The following is a 13,955-nucleotide window of genomic DNA, read 5'->3' as shown; positions in this document are numbered from 1 at the left end:
CTTGTGGAAAGCCGGTGGTGGCAGTTGAGGCTCTGAGGATTTTTCCTGAGAGGCTGTTTTGTTTGGCGTGTGTGGTTCTAAAAATAAAGTTAGTTTCTTTTGACAAGTGGCTCCTGATTGTGCCCAGCCAGACTGCGGCAGATTTGCATTTCTCTAGTGAATGTTTTTTCATATATTTGTTAATTGATTGCATTTTTCATCTAAAAAATGTTCAGCTCCTTAGCCCATTTATTGATTGTGTTCTTTTTCTGATGTTCAGTTTTTTTGAATTCTTTATATATCCTGGAGATTAATGCTCTATTTGACATGCGTGTGCAAAAATTTGCTCCCAAAATGTAGGCTCTTTCTTCACCTCATTGATTCTTTTGCAGAGAAGCTTTTTAGTTTGAATCCATCCCATTTATTGATTCTTGATTTTATTTGTTGTGCTTTTGGAGTCTTGTTAAGGAATCTGGGCCCTAATCTGACATGATAAAGATTTGGGCACACTTTTTATTCTATTAGGTGTAGGGTCTCTGGTCTAATGCCTAGGTCTTTGATCTACTTTGAGTTTTGTGCATAGTGAGATAGTTTAGTTTCATTTTGCTGCATATGGACTTCCAGTTTTCCGAGCACTATTTGTTGAAGAGGCTCTCTTTTCTCCAATGTTTTTGGTGTCTTTGTTTAGTATGAAATAACCATTGGTCTACATGTCTATTTTGGTGCAAATACCATACTGTTTTGGTTACTATAGCTTTGTTATACTATATATTTTGTCACTTATTTATATCTGGATGGACTTATTGATGATAGTTTCACACTTTGGATTATAATTTAATAGTGTTATTTATTTTGACCTTTGGGAGCTGTTTCAGCTGGCCCCTGTATTCCTTTGACACGACCCTATCATTATGTGAATGTCTGTGCTTTTAAAAGCATTTTGACTTTCAGGCACTGTAAAATGATCTATGTATATTTCCTGCTCCAGTCCTTGAACCAGCCATTTATCCAAGAATCCTGATTCTTTTTATTTTTTGGGCAATGCTGAGGAATGAACCCAGGGCCTCATGCATGCCAGGCAAGTAAGTGCTCTACCACTGAGCCACATCTCCAATCCCTGGTTCCTTTTATTGGGGAAATATATTAGAAACTGAGTGGGTTCTAGGTGGTCTTAGTGATTCCAGGTGTCATTGCTTTGAGTTTCAAGTGACAGAATAAAACTACAGATGTAAATACATACAAATATTTCTGTATGCAATCATCTATAACTATATTCAACTAAATATCATACTGATGTCTCTTTAGCTCTAATCTATTACATATGGGTCACTCTAAATTACCCTTGCTTATCTACTTCCTGCACTAACTTTGAGAAAGCTGGTTCCCACCACCTATCATTCAAGTAGATCAATTACAGCATACATACATAGGGATTTCAGAATGATTAGCTCACAATTCCTTAGGAAACACCTTTTTTTTTTTAAGAGAGGAAATTAACAATGGGGATTTGTCCTGAGAAATATGTTCTCAGGTGATTTTGTATTAATATAGTGTACTTATACAAATTAAGATGACTGATTTCACTAGGAAATATAACTTTAGTGGAACCATCATCATGTATGTAGCCTGTTGACCAAAATGACTCTACTTCAAGTATTTTGTCTCATCTGCTTTTAAAAATATTTATACTTTAGTTGTAGTTGGACACAATATCTTAATTTTTATGTAGTGGTGAGGATCGAACCCAGGGCCTTGCACATGCTAGGCAAGTGCTCTACCACTGAGCCACAATCCCAGCCCTCGTCTGCTCCTTTTTATTCCTATTACACATTATAACTTGTAATTGTCAGTCCTTGGATGTTCTGTTTTGCTTATATTCTTTTTGTTTCCATTTTAGTTTGAGAAGTCCCAACATATTTTCTAGCTTACTTATCCTTTCCTAGGGGATGTACACTCTTTGATGAGCTCATCAAAGGCATTCATTTTTGTTATAGTGTAAGGGTAAAAGAAATTGAAGTTAAAGTGTAAAAGTTAAAGTGTAAAAGACCGGGTGTTGTAAAGTTTCTAAGCTGCAAGGCCTGAGGTAAAATGTAAAGGACCAGGTATTTTTAAGTTCCTATGCTACACGCAAAACCTGAAATTCCTGTAGCTGTTAGGACAATTCCCGGACTGCCCAGTAAATATTCCCCCTGACCGCCTGGTTGTTTAATAACCTAGGACCCTGTGCGGCCTTGCACGTAGACATCACAGGGCCTAAACCAATCAGTTTGAATGTATTCCCCCCTTAGGAGTGACCTATCGCTCCCGCCCAACCTGTTCCCGCCAATGAATGTACTAATCATGTCTCAGAGTTGTTGTTTGATTTTCCTGCGGTGTATGATGATTTGTTAAAGGAGACTGTGATGTATGTAAAGTCCCCGCCCTCCCCAAAAAGTGTACTTAAGCACTGCTCAACTCCTGCTCGGGGCTCTGGGCTGCTCTCCCTTCTTGAGTGAGCACAGAGCCCCAGCATGCTGGATTGGATCCTCAATAAACCCCTTTTGCTGTTGCATGAGCCGCGATCTCTTCCTCCGACGTTTGCCGGACCCTTACAATAGATCATAACTTTTCCATCCCTCTGCTTATTACATCTGCTAATGCATACTGTTTTTTCCTCTAGAGCCTTTTACAGTTATTTTAAATTCCTTGTTTGATCATCTTAACATCTGCCTGTGCCACATCTGAGTCTGGTTCTGATGTCTCTTTAGACTTTGTGTTGTTGTGTGTGCATTTTTTTTGTTTTGGTTCAAAGTGTTGTTAGTAATGGAAACTGAGGCAAACAGGCCTCCAGCGTTAGGATTTACGTTGATTTGAGCAGGAGCTGTGCCGTAGTCTAGCTGGGCACAAATAATCGAGCCGCCACAAAGCCTTATAGATTCAAACAGCAACTCTTTATTCCCCAACTCTCACCGGCACTGCACACACCACACGGGAACACACTCCCTCCACCACACTCCCTCCATCCAATCTCCCCGACACCCCCCCCCCTCCTCGAGAACTGCACCGGAACTCCAAAGTAGCGGGCAAGAGCCGCCCTATTGCCTGACAGTAAAGGTCAAATATACAATTCAATCAATCCAGCATCACAGCAATTATATATAGCTTATTTCAAATCATCATCTCAATGGTTCCTGGTCACCTTTCAACCATTCCCTCTGGCAAATGCCAGGCGTCATTCTGACTGGGCCGTGGCTCTCAACAGAGCTGGGTTGTTTGTTTGCTATAGCTCTATGTGCCAGACGTTCCTCCAGTGTTTTTCCTCTTGATTTTTGGCATTCCCAAGTACCCCCTAAAAATCTGTTATGCTGTAGTCCAGCCCTTTGAGCTGTAATCCACAACAATCAGAAATCAAGGACAAGCAAGCTGGAAGATTAACAAGGACTGGAAAGAAGAAATCATCCATCTTTGCTCTCTCTTGCCTGCTATCTTAACCCCTTCACTCCCCTGCCATCCTCTACTGTCCCCATTAACATGCTTGCTTTCTCCACTGGAATCAAAGGGTGGAGTCTGCTCACAATTTCATCCAGGGTGAGAAAAAGTACTTGCTCCATCAAATAAACTTCATGGGACAATGCAAAGCAAGAAGGAAGTTGCCTGATCACCCCCCAGTCATGGTTACTTATTATAATTCATGTATTTTTATGGGAACTGTGATGCAGCTGGCAGTTGGTATATGCAATCCGGATTCCACCAGGCACTACCTGCATCTCGGAGGTGGAGGAAGTGAGCACAATGGATGTTGGAGGTGCACAGATGGCATCCACAGTGGCAGGAGACGTGGTAGTGGCAGTGTCTAAATCTTCCATACTAAGTGATGAGCAGTGGTGGTAGTAGCAGGGTTAGATGCTTCTCCTTGAAATGCTGTAGTGTACTTGGGCACGTATCCTACTTTTTCCCCCCTTCCTGAGGGTGGACAGCCCAAAAGTATGGTTCCTTGGCTCTACTGAACATTCTTCACATTTAAAAATTCTTTATTAAATTCCTTACTGCTTAAAAAACAGAATGAATTGTTATTGAAAACTTTTTTCTATCAGTAAGGGGAGAATGAAAAAATTGGATAAAAAAGCAGTAAAGAATTAGAACAGTTCCTTTTCAGTCAATAAAGAAAATGACAGAATGATATACTACCATCTATGTTACTTAGAACCCCTTAATACTATGGGTTGGTCTTACAGATACAAGGTGCACTAAGTTACTGCCTCTGCAGACACAAGGTGGATGACTCCAGAAGGGAAAAAGAAGACTCCACATTTTTTTTCCTGAAATGATTTATTTATAAAATTTTAATCAAAAAAGAAAAACAACATGCTTACTATGTGTTAGTTACACAGGTGCTATATTTTTTCCCTTGTTCTTTAGGCAGGAAGATTTTAAGGCATAAAATAGAAGAAAAATTGGAAAAACATTTGCAGTGAAAGAAGACAATTCAGGAATAAACCCAGAAAACTAGCATACAGCAAAAAAAAAAAAAATATTTAAAACGGATGAGCAAACTACACCCTATAGACCAAATGTATTTTTCTTTCCTTTTGGTGCTGGACTTCGCACATGCTGGGCAAATATTCTATCACTGAACCACAAGCCTAAGCCCTGTTACCTGATTTTAAGATATTAAGTTTTTTTGGAACACAGCTGCATCCACTACCTCTAAGTCAGGATTTCTCAACCTCAGCACTAGCATTACTGACTCGATGGGCCAGATAATTTAATTGTGGAGGTTGGACTATGTATTACAGGGTGATGAGAGGATCCCTGTCACTAGATACTAGTAGCAACCCCCTTTACAGCAACAGACAAAAGTGTCTGTGGGTGTTGCCATTATCACCCTGAGGATGTGGGCAGAAGAAGCAGAACAGCCCTGGTGAGAACCACTGGCTTATGCATCCCGTGCTCCCAGGCTACAGAGGCAGTGTGCAGACTTTCACATAAAGCCTGATGCCTGCTCTCTAGCCCTTAACTCCTTTTTGCAAAAAACAAAGGCAAAGAATAACACTAGACTAAAAAAAACACCAAACAGCAAAGCATGTGGCAATATAAGCTCCTCAGTCAACTTTCTACAAATTAGTTTAAAAACTGACTTCAATTTTAAAAAAGAAAATAGATAAAAACAAGCAATTCAAAGAAACAAAACTCAAATGACCCTTAGGCAAGGCAGATGCTCAACCTCATTAGCAGTTAAAACACAAAGGCACTTTTTTGAACGTTACAACTTCAGTTGAGTAAACGTTCAGTTGTGATTAAAATAGAAAACGAACATACATTTCTGTTGAGATTAATGGCCAAGTTTAAGACAATAAGGCACTAATTACTACATTTAAAATATACTACATTGTTAAGGCAAGGAATCCGACCAGTGGGAACAAAAGCACCAACATGCAACAATACATGTGTAGTAAAAATGCTTATCATATGATTACTTATAAGTAATAAACCTGAACTTTCATTAGCGGGAGAATGGCCTGTATATACCATGGTTTGTCTGTTATGTGAAAATCTAAAACTAGATCTGTAGGTATTGACTAAAAGGATGTTCGTAGTCTACAACCATGTGAGGAGACTGTACTTCAACGTGTGTGCACAACGTGTGTGCACCCAAACAAATCTGGACGTGGGTAAGCTTCCTGAGTATGGAGAAAATATTTTAAGCACACACATTAGGCTTTGGTTTTCAGCACTTAAGAGACTCTGTGGATACGATTTTGTTTAAACAAACAAACAACAACAAAAATCCTCTGTGGTATACAAAGTTTCAGTTGAAACATGATATATAAACTTTAACTTTCAAAACTTGACAAGAGAAATATGTGTACAAGAGCAGAAAATGAAAGAGAACTCTCTCAATATTTTTTATGTCTCAAAAAAGTTAAAATTGTAATGAAATAGTTCTATCACTTATCTTTGATTTTATTAATTTAATTCCTCTAATGGGCATGAACTCTCAGAAAATACAGAAGTTTTAAGAATAGACTCATGAGGGGCTGGGGATGTAGCTCAGTTGGTAGAGCGCTTGCCTAGCATGCAAAAGGCCCCAGGTTCAATCGCCAGCACCACCCCCACCCCCCAAAAAAATAATAAATTAAAAAAAAGATGAAATCAATGTATCAGTGCAGCTAAAATTTAGTAATCATATTTCCTCTAATAAAAGTGAATTTTTTGTTATAAATGGCCCTTTAATGAGTTGACTAATAATATCTAAGTAAGTTTATCTATCAAATAATACAAATTTATATTTAACTTATTTAGGATATGTATTATTTTTCTATAGTGTGGGGCAGAAGTGGATTGTTATTATTCTAAATGTTGTGAAAATTTATAGGACCAAGAGGTAGTAAGTGGACACCTGCAAGTTGACTGTGTGCTGTAACTAGTGTTAAGTTCTTATATTAGTGTGTAATACTTCTTAATGTCTACTATTTATACATTATATTCTTTGACAATTTAATAAGTCAGGTCATGAACATTATGGCTAATGTTTAATAAGCTGCTTGGTCTGACCTGCTATTTAACTGGAATACTTATACCATAAGTATTATAGATTGGTTTTCTTTGGTACCAGGGATTGAACCCAGGGCTGCTTTACTACTGAGCCACATCCCCAGCCCCTTCTGCCCCACTTTTTAAAAGTCTGAGACACGAAGTTACTTAGTGCATCACTAAGATGCAAAAGCCATTTGTAAACTTGCGATCCTCCTGCCTCAGCCTCCAGAGTCACTGGGATTATAAGCAGGTGCCACTGCACCCAGCACAATGGATTATTTTTTTTATAGCTGATTTGATTTTGGACGGTGTCCTTTTCCAAATTTGGTAAAAAGGTTACAATAGCTTCATAGCTTTGACTTTTTTGTATTTTTAAGAATTAAAGACTTTTATCTGTAAGATAATTTGGTGCTAGAGGCATTATGCAGCATAGCTCTTTAAACAGTTTCTTTTTGGTTTTTACTTTATTCAGGGCAATAATAATTTTCCAGGATTTCCAAAATACTATAAAAATATATACTATAAAATGCTAAATGTAAACAAATATTTCCTATATCTTACTAAATTAAAGCTGGATATATGTATATACTTCAATAATGTTTAAGAAAATATTTAATAAAATAATGCTTTTCTATGTCAGCTATTCCATAAAAAGCTGAACTTTCTCTAGTAAAGTTGAATAAATATGTATGTGTATATATATGAAAAAACAATTTAAATGTTAATTCCCCAGGACTCAGATTAACTGAGAATAAAGTTAAAACATAGTTTCTTATTCACTCAAGACCAGGGAAAGGGCAGTTCTGAATCGTTTCCTCAGATCTACTGTTAAGAACACAGATAAACTCAATGTGTCTTCTGTGCCTAGCTTAGCCTCTTGACCCTTCCTGATTGCAAAATGGCCACAATTCCCTATATCACACAACCATACAGATATGTGTCCTGTAGTTGAGAAGACCATCTCCTTGTATTTTGTTAGGAAAAAAATTTAACTGAGGTCCATCTGCAGAGTTTGGTCAGGTATTCTGTGGCCAGGAACATTATACATATGATCAGTTTGCAAAGCAAACTAGAAGCAGCACCTGGTATTTATAGACTTAGGTGATTGGTAACCAATCCTGCCAAAGGGAGAATGGCAGAGGAACATCAATGAATAGGCAAAACTAACCAATAGTATCTGATAATTCAATACAGCCTTATTTCTGTGAAATCTCCATTTTTGTAACTATATAATTTTTCATGATTCTTGACCTTTTTCTTTGAAGGATGAAATACTTTTAATTTCAGGAAAAGTTGTTCAAGTTTTTTTTCCCCTTGCATTAATTTTGTGTTTCTCTACACACTGGAGTCAAATCCTATTTATTCCTTTCATCAAATATTGACTGGGGGGTGGGGGGCCTGGGGTTGTGGTTCAGTGGTAGATCGCTTGCCTAGCATGTGAGAGTCACTGGGTTTGATTCTCAGCATTGCATATAAATAAAGGTTCATTGCCAACCGAAAAGATTTTTTTTTTTTAAATATATATATATATATGGAACTTACTAGAACAGGCAATGTCTAAGTCTGAATGAATCCTGACCCTTCGTGTTTCTGTTCTACACATACTACGCATACTAAGGGAAGTTAGTTTTTCTTTTATTGGTATTTAGCAAATTCTCATGGCCATTCATTCCTAATGGTAATCTGCCTTAGTTTTCTTCTCTTTTGGTGATGGGGACTGAACCCAGGGCCTCATGCATGCTAGACAAATAAATGCTCTGCAACTGGGCCAGCCCCTTAATTTTCTTAATATAAAAACTATTTATACAGGTATTTTTAATATTTCCTAAGTGGAAACTTGGCTTTTGGCTAGAGCACTGTTATTTTCTAATTCTCTATAATAGAGAGGATAGTTTTTTGTTTTTTTGTTTTTTTTTTTGGTGGGGAGGTGGGGGCAGAGGTTTTTTAAAGAAAATCATTTTAATTTTCTCCCTAACCTCACAGCAACCCACCTTTCTCCTACTGTCTCTCTCCCCCAGGTTTCTTTACATTACAAATCCCCAGATGAGGTAAAATGACAAACTATGAATGAAAACTTTACATTTTTCTCCAGGAATAATTATCTAACATTTAATAAAGAAAAATAAATAATGCAAGATGTCACTGAACATAAGGACTCTATGATCTCTAAAAATACGCAATGGTGAAGAGACAATGAAGAAAAGTTAATAATAAAAGCAGCTCTCATTTGGCACTTTTCTTTTGCCTCAGCCCTCAGTGTTGCTGGGATTACAGGTATATGCACTGAACTGAGCTCATTTGGTGAACTTTCAATACTAGCTAGACATTGCTGGAAAGGATATAAGTGTATTTAATCCTCACCATGCAAGTAAGAAATAAGAACCGGTATTATTAATTTGCAAATGAGAAAATTTAAATGTAGTTGTTTGCCCTTACAAAATGAGTTATAATGGTGAGGGCAAATAAAAATTAATCACTGGTTAAATACCCTTCCAGTGATTTGGTTCAGGTGAATTTTACAGAATTGGCTAGCAAATATTTAACAAAATTTAAGTGGGATAGAAGAATATGCTGCATTTTTAATGCTAATGTAGCCTTTCTCAAACATCAATTATCAGATGCATAAAGTAAATTGCTGTCCAACATACATGGCATTTATATTAATTCTTTGATTTCCCCAAAGGCCCAAGGCCCTGATGTTAGGAAATACCCCAATAATTAATTTCTCTGACACCTTCCTGAGCTTCTCCCTGTTATGAATTCCCTGAGGTTGACTTGGTTCTAAGCAGCAGAAAGGCATTCCCAGTTTCCTTATGTTTATGGAATTTCCCAGTTTTCACAACTGAATTCTGATGTTTAATAAATTCTGATACAAACAACCCCTTTCCAATTTGTAACATTTATAAAGTTTCCGTCAGTCACAGCTGTTATTTAAATAAGAGTCTTTTAGGCATATATCCATAGTATCTGATATTCAGTTAAGTCGCTAACCTCAAATGTTTCCTCACATTCCTTCAATCATAGGCTTAAAAAAAAATATGAAATTTTATGAGGTCAATCAAATTCTGAGCCTTCATTCGCTCCTCTGTCCTATATGAATTCTCTGATGTTGAGTAAGGTGTGAGCCACGAATAAAGGCCTTCCCACATTGCTTACATTCATAGGGCTTCTCACCAGTATGAATTTTCTGGTGTCGACTAAGTTCTGAGCCACGACCAAAGGCCTTTCCACATTCCTTACACTCATAAGGTTTTTCACCACTATGGCTTCTCTCATGGTGAGTAAGTTCTGACCTTCGAATAAAAGCCTTCCCACATTCCTTACATTTATGGGGTCTCTCACCAGTGTGAACTTTCTGATGTCTAGCCAGTTCTGTGCTACAGGTAAAGGCCTTTCCACATTCCTTACACTTATAGGGTTTTTCACCAGCGTGAGCTCTCTGATGTCGAGTAAGTTCTGAGCCACGACGAAAGGCATTCCCGCACTGTTTACATTTATAGGGCTTCTCACCAGTATGAACACTCTGATGTCGAAGAAGATGTGAATCAGAGATAAAACCTTTCCCACATTCTTTACATTTATGAGGTTTCTCACCAGTATGAATCATTTGATGTAGATTCAATTGTGAGGCACAACTATATACTTTCCCACATTCTTTACATTCATAGCGTCTTTCACCAGTATGAATTAACTGATGAAGACTAAGCTGTGTGTCATAACGGAAAGCTTTCCCACATTCCTTACATTTATGGGGTTTCTCACCAGTATGGATTCTCTGATGTCGAAAAAGATGTGAGGGGCGGGTAAAGGCTTTCCCACATTCCTTACATTCAAAGAACTTCTCATCAGTATGAACTCTCTGATGAAGATTAAGTTGTGCAACAGATGGAAAAGCCTTCCCACACTCCTTACACTTGTAGGGTTTCTCACCTATATGCATCTTTTGATGTTGACTAAGCTGTGACTTAGAATGAAAGGCTTTCCCACATTCTTTACACTTATGAGACTTCTCACCAGAATGAGTGCTCTGAGGTTGAGTAACCTCAGAGCCATGACTAATGGCACTTTTCTTATTTTCATTGCTTTTTTTGCTTTCATGAAGTTTCTCATGTTTAATCAAGTCTGACCTACTCTTAAAGATTTCCCCACATTCTCCACATTCAAAGTCTTTTTCCTTATTATGAATTCTTTCGTTTTGAACAGGACATGACTGGCTCCCAGAAGCTTTCTTACATTTCTGACATTCACAGGATTTTTCTCCAGTATGAGCTCTATGATATTCTCCAGGGGCTATGCACTCAACTGCAGGGGGCCGTTTTTTAGTGGTTATTTTGGCTTGTTTGACTTGTACCTCCTTATGCCCCTGCTGTCTCTCCAAGTGGCATTTGATTTCTCTGCTATCTCTGACCCTGTTGAATTCAAGGTTGGAACGTGTACGTTTTTTTGTTATCTCCCGATGTAATGATTTAATTTCATAACTGTTCTCTCGAGATAAAGTCTTGGTTTTTCTTCTGGACTCCCAATCTATAAGATAACAAGAAAGAAAGCAGAAGAGGTTTTCACATTTCAGGAGAAAGTAAGTTCCTAAGTAGTGTGGGAGTGAATATTAATGGGTATGGGGTTTCATTTTGAGGAAATGAAAATATTCCACTCTAAATATACTAAAAACTACTCAATTGTACACTTTAAGTGAAAAGAGTTTTATGATAGGAGAATTATATTTCAATAAAGCTGTTTCTAAAACACAGCAGAAAAACAGACCTAAAGTGCATATAAAATGATTTTTATAGGGGAAGGATGAGGGTACTTCCTGTCTGAAATGGGAGGGAAATGACAGAATAGCAAGAGAATGAGAAGTGGAGTAATAATAACCTGGAGCCTGTGTCGGATTATCCTTAGTTTCTCCCCAGATCTCATGCCTTTTGTTGGTAGAAAGCTTTTCTACCAAAATCTCAGAAGTGTGGCCTTTTCTCAAGCAGACTGGCTGAGGACTGCCATGTTGTCTTCAGTATAGTTCCTTATCACTCACCTGGATACCATTCTCTTGCCTTCTTCCTCTTAACCATCCAGGGCTCCTTCCCCTGCTCCAATAAGGAGATCACACTTGGCTTAGTTTCAGAAAGTCCTGCTCAAGGAAAAAAAGGGAAAAGGTTATGTTGAGGTGTCAAAATCAAAATCAGTCCATGATTATCAAGAAGAGCCTATAGATTAAGAATCAGAAGGAGAAATGAAGGTCAGGAGAATGGGTAAGATAAATGTGCCCAAGGGAGAAGCCCGATACAAAATTCACAAGGAACAAACCATTCTTTGTTGAGCAAGAATCATACATTTAGCCAGGTATTTCAAAAACATTCACTTAAAAACTCATAATAAATGACATAAAAATTCCAGAAGACTAATTCTGAATTTTGATTGGTAAACTTACCTAGTGAGGTCAAATTGTTGTAATTCTCCAACATTACATCTTTGTATAGATTCTTCTGTTCAGAGTGCAAACATTCCCACTCCTTCTGAGAGAAGTAAATGGCTAAATCTTTGAACTGAAAATACAAACAAATATACTCTTTGTGAAATTAGTGGACAAAATCTTAAGGCAATATATGAGAAAGCAATTCAGTAGGGCACTCCATTGGACCAGGCTGTACTGAATGCTTCCACATAGATGGGTCAGCGTGGAAACGGGAGATCAGAGACAAATGCCCTCAAAGGTCTTGGGCATGCCTGCTGCTGCAGATGTAACCTGGAATTTTTGTTACGCACCCAGGTCTGGGAGTAGACAAAGTCTAGGTAAGTGTTGTTTCCCAATTACATGAATCTGCAGAAGAAAGTAAACAGCAGTCTCTGTGTTTGGCATACCTCTCATTTTTCTTCTCCATTCTCCCATTCAAGGAAAAAAAGAAAATCTGAATCACACCAAAATATCTTATAAAAATCTCTCTGAAAATGGATGGAACTTAATAATTTCTTTAAAACTCAGGCTACATACCTGTAATCCTAGTGACTCAGGAGGCTGAGGCAGAAGTTCAAAGCCAGCCTCAGCAACTAAGCAAGGCCCTAAACAACTCAGTGAGATGCTGTCTCAAAGGGCTAGATGTAGTTCAGAGCTTAAGCCTCCCTGAGTTCAATTTCCAGCACTCCTCTCCAGGTCTCCCCACTCCAAAAAACAAAACAAAACAAAAAACTGCAAGCACAAAAACAACAACAACATAAAACTAACCCAGGCTCAACAAAACCAAATAAAACCAACAAAACCTTAAGCCCCCAAACCTAGAATAGTAAATCCAAATCACTTCTCTTTTTCGTTTTCTTCCTGTGGTGTTGAGGACTGAACTCAGGGGCTCTCTGAACACTGAGCTACATCCCTAGCCGCCCCCCCCCCTTTTTTCTTAACTTAAGACAGGGTCTCACTAAGTTGCAGAAGTAGGCCTTGAACTTGTGGTTCTCCTGCCTCAGCCTCCTGAGTAGTTTGGATTACAGGTGTGCCTGGCCCTAATCACTTTTCCATGTCACTGCAAATTCTTAAACAGACATCATTTTTACTGGCTGCATAACAGCCCACCTTACATACTCAATATTTTTTATTGCTGGGCACTAGTTAGAGAAGTTCCCTAGGATCCTTTTGGAGTTAGGAGTTATTATTTCTCAATAATTTATACAACCAGCTAACCTGTCTCTAACTATAATTTTCCTTGTTCCTAAGATACCAAAACGCATGGAGAGAGATTCAGACTCAAAACAATGTGACCAAAGGTGAAAACACACTATACAAGTTCAAAACGGACCCACGTATTAGTATCCAACTGGCAGAAATCTCCTTAAAAATGTCTCATAACTCCACAACTGCATTTCTATCATATTCAGTCCTTAAAATCCAAGGGAGCTGTCCAGTGTGATGGCACATGCCTATAATCCAAGCAGTTCAGGAGGCTGAGGCAGGTTCAGCAATTTAGTGAGGTGGTGAGCAACCTAATGAGACCCTGTCTCACAATAAAAAATAAAAGGGCTGGCTGGGTGAGTGGCTAAGTGCCTCTGGGTTAAGTCCCTGGTATCAAAGAATAAATTAAAAAATAATAAAAAATAAATAAATAAAATCCAGGGAGCTAGAGATATTGGCAGATACCGAGACAGGCTGTCTGTAACAGGGACAGGGAGAGAACACATCCTTCTGATCATTATACTCCAATGCTAGGCTTAATGTTCCAGTAAATACAGAATGTATTTTTGAATAAAAATAGAATGAACATAAAAGAGTAAGAGTTTATCCTGAAAGAAATAGGAACTCAATGAGCAAAATAAAGGAAGTGACAGGACCAAACTATTTTACTGGTGAAGAGTAAAAGGGGCAGGGAGCATAATTAGGAGATCAGTACACTATATCTCCTACAAAGTCTGATCTGAAACAAGACAGCACAGTGAGGCAATAAGGCGTGAACTCATAAGCAGGAAAGAGAAAAAAACAA

General features: G+C 38.1%; 1 protein-coding gene across 7 annotated transcripts in view; it reads right to left on the bottom strand.

The window, feature by feature from the left end:
• Positions 1–4,268: 4,268 nt before the first annotated feature.
• The window catches only part of Znf568 (zinc finger protein 568), a 68,209-nt gene continuing 58,522 nt past the window's right edge, over positions 4,269–13,955 (bottom strand). For all 7 annotated transcript variants that reach the window (XM_015497142.2, XM_048791081.1, XM_048791079.1 and 4 more), the window contains 3 exons: positions 11,921–12,035; positions 11,525–11,620; positions 4,269–11,019 (listed from right to left, as the gene is read on the bottom strand). In XM_015497142.2, coding sequence (XP_015352628.1) covers positions 9,569–11,019; positions 11,525–11,620; positions 11,921–12,035 — 1,662 coding nt within the window. In that variant the 3' untranslated portion in view covers positions 4,269–9,568. The remainder of the gene's footprint in view (positions 11,020–11,524; positions 11,621–11,920; positions 12,036–13,955) is intronic.

This window comes from Marmota marmota, unplaced genomic scaffold (genome assembly GCF_001458135.2).
Source record: "Marmota marmota marmota unplaced genomic scaffold, marMar, whole genome shotgun sequence".
NCBI classification, from domain to species: domain Eukaryota; kingdom Metazoa; phylum Chordata; class Mammalia; order Rodentia; family Sciuridae; genus Marmota; species Marmota marmota.
Note: the sequence above shows the minus strand (reverse complement) of the source record. Positions and strands in the feature narration are given on the sequence as shown.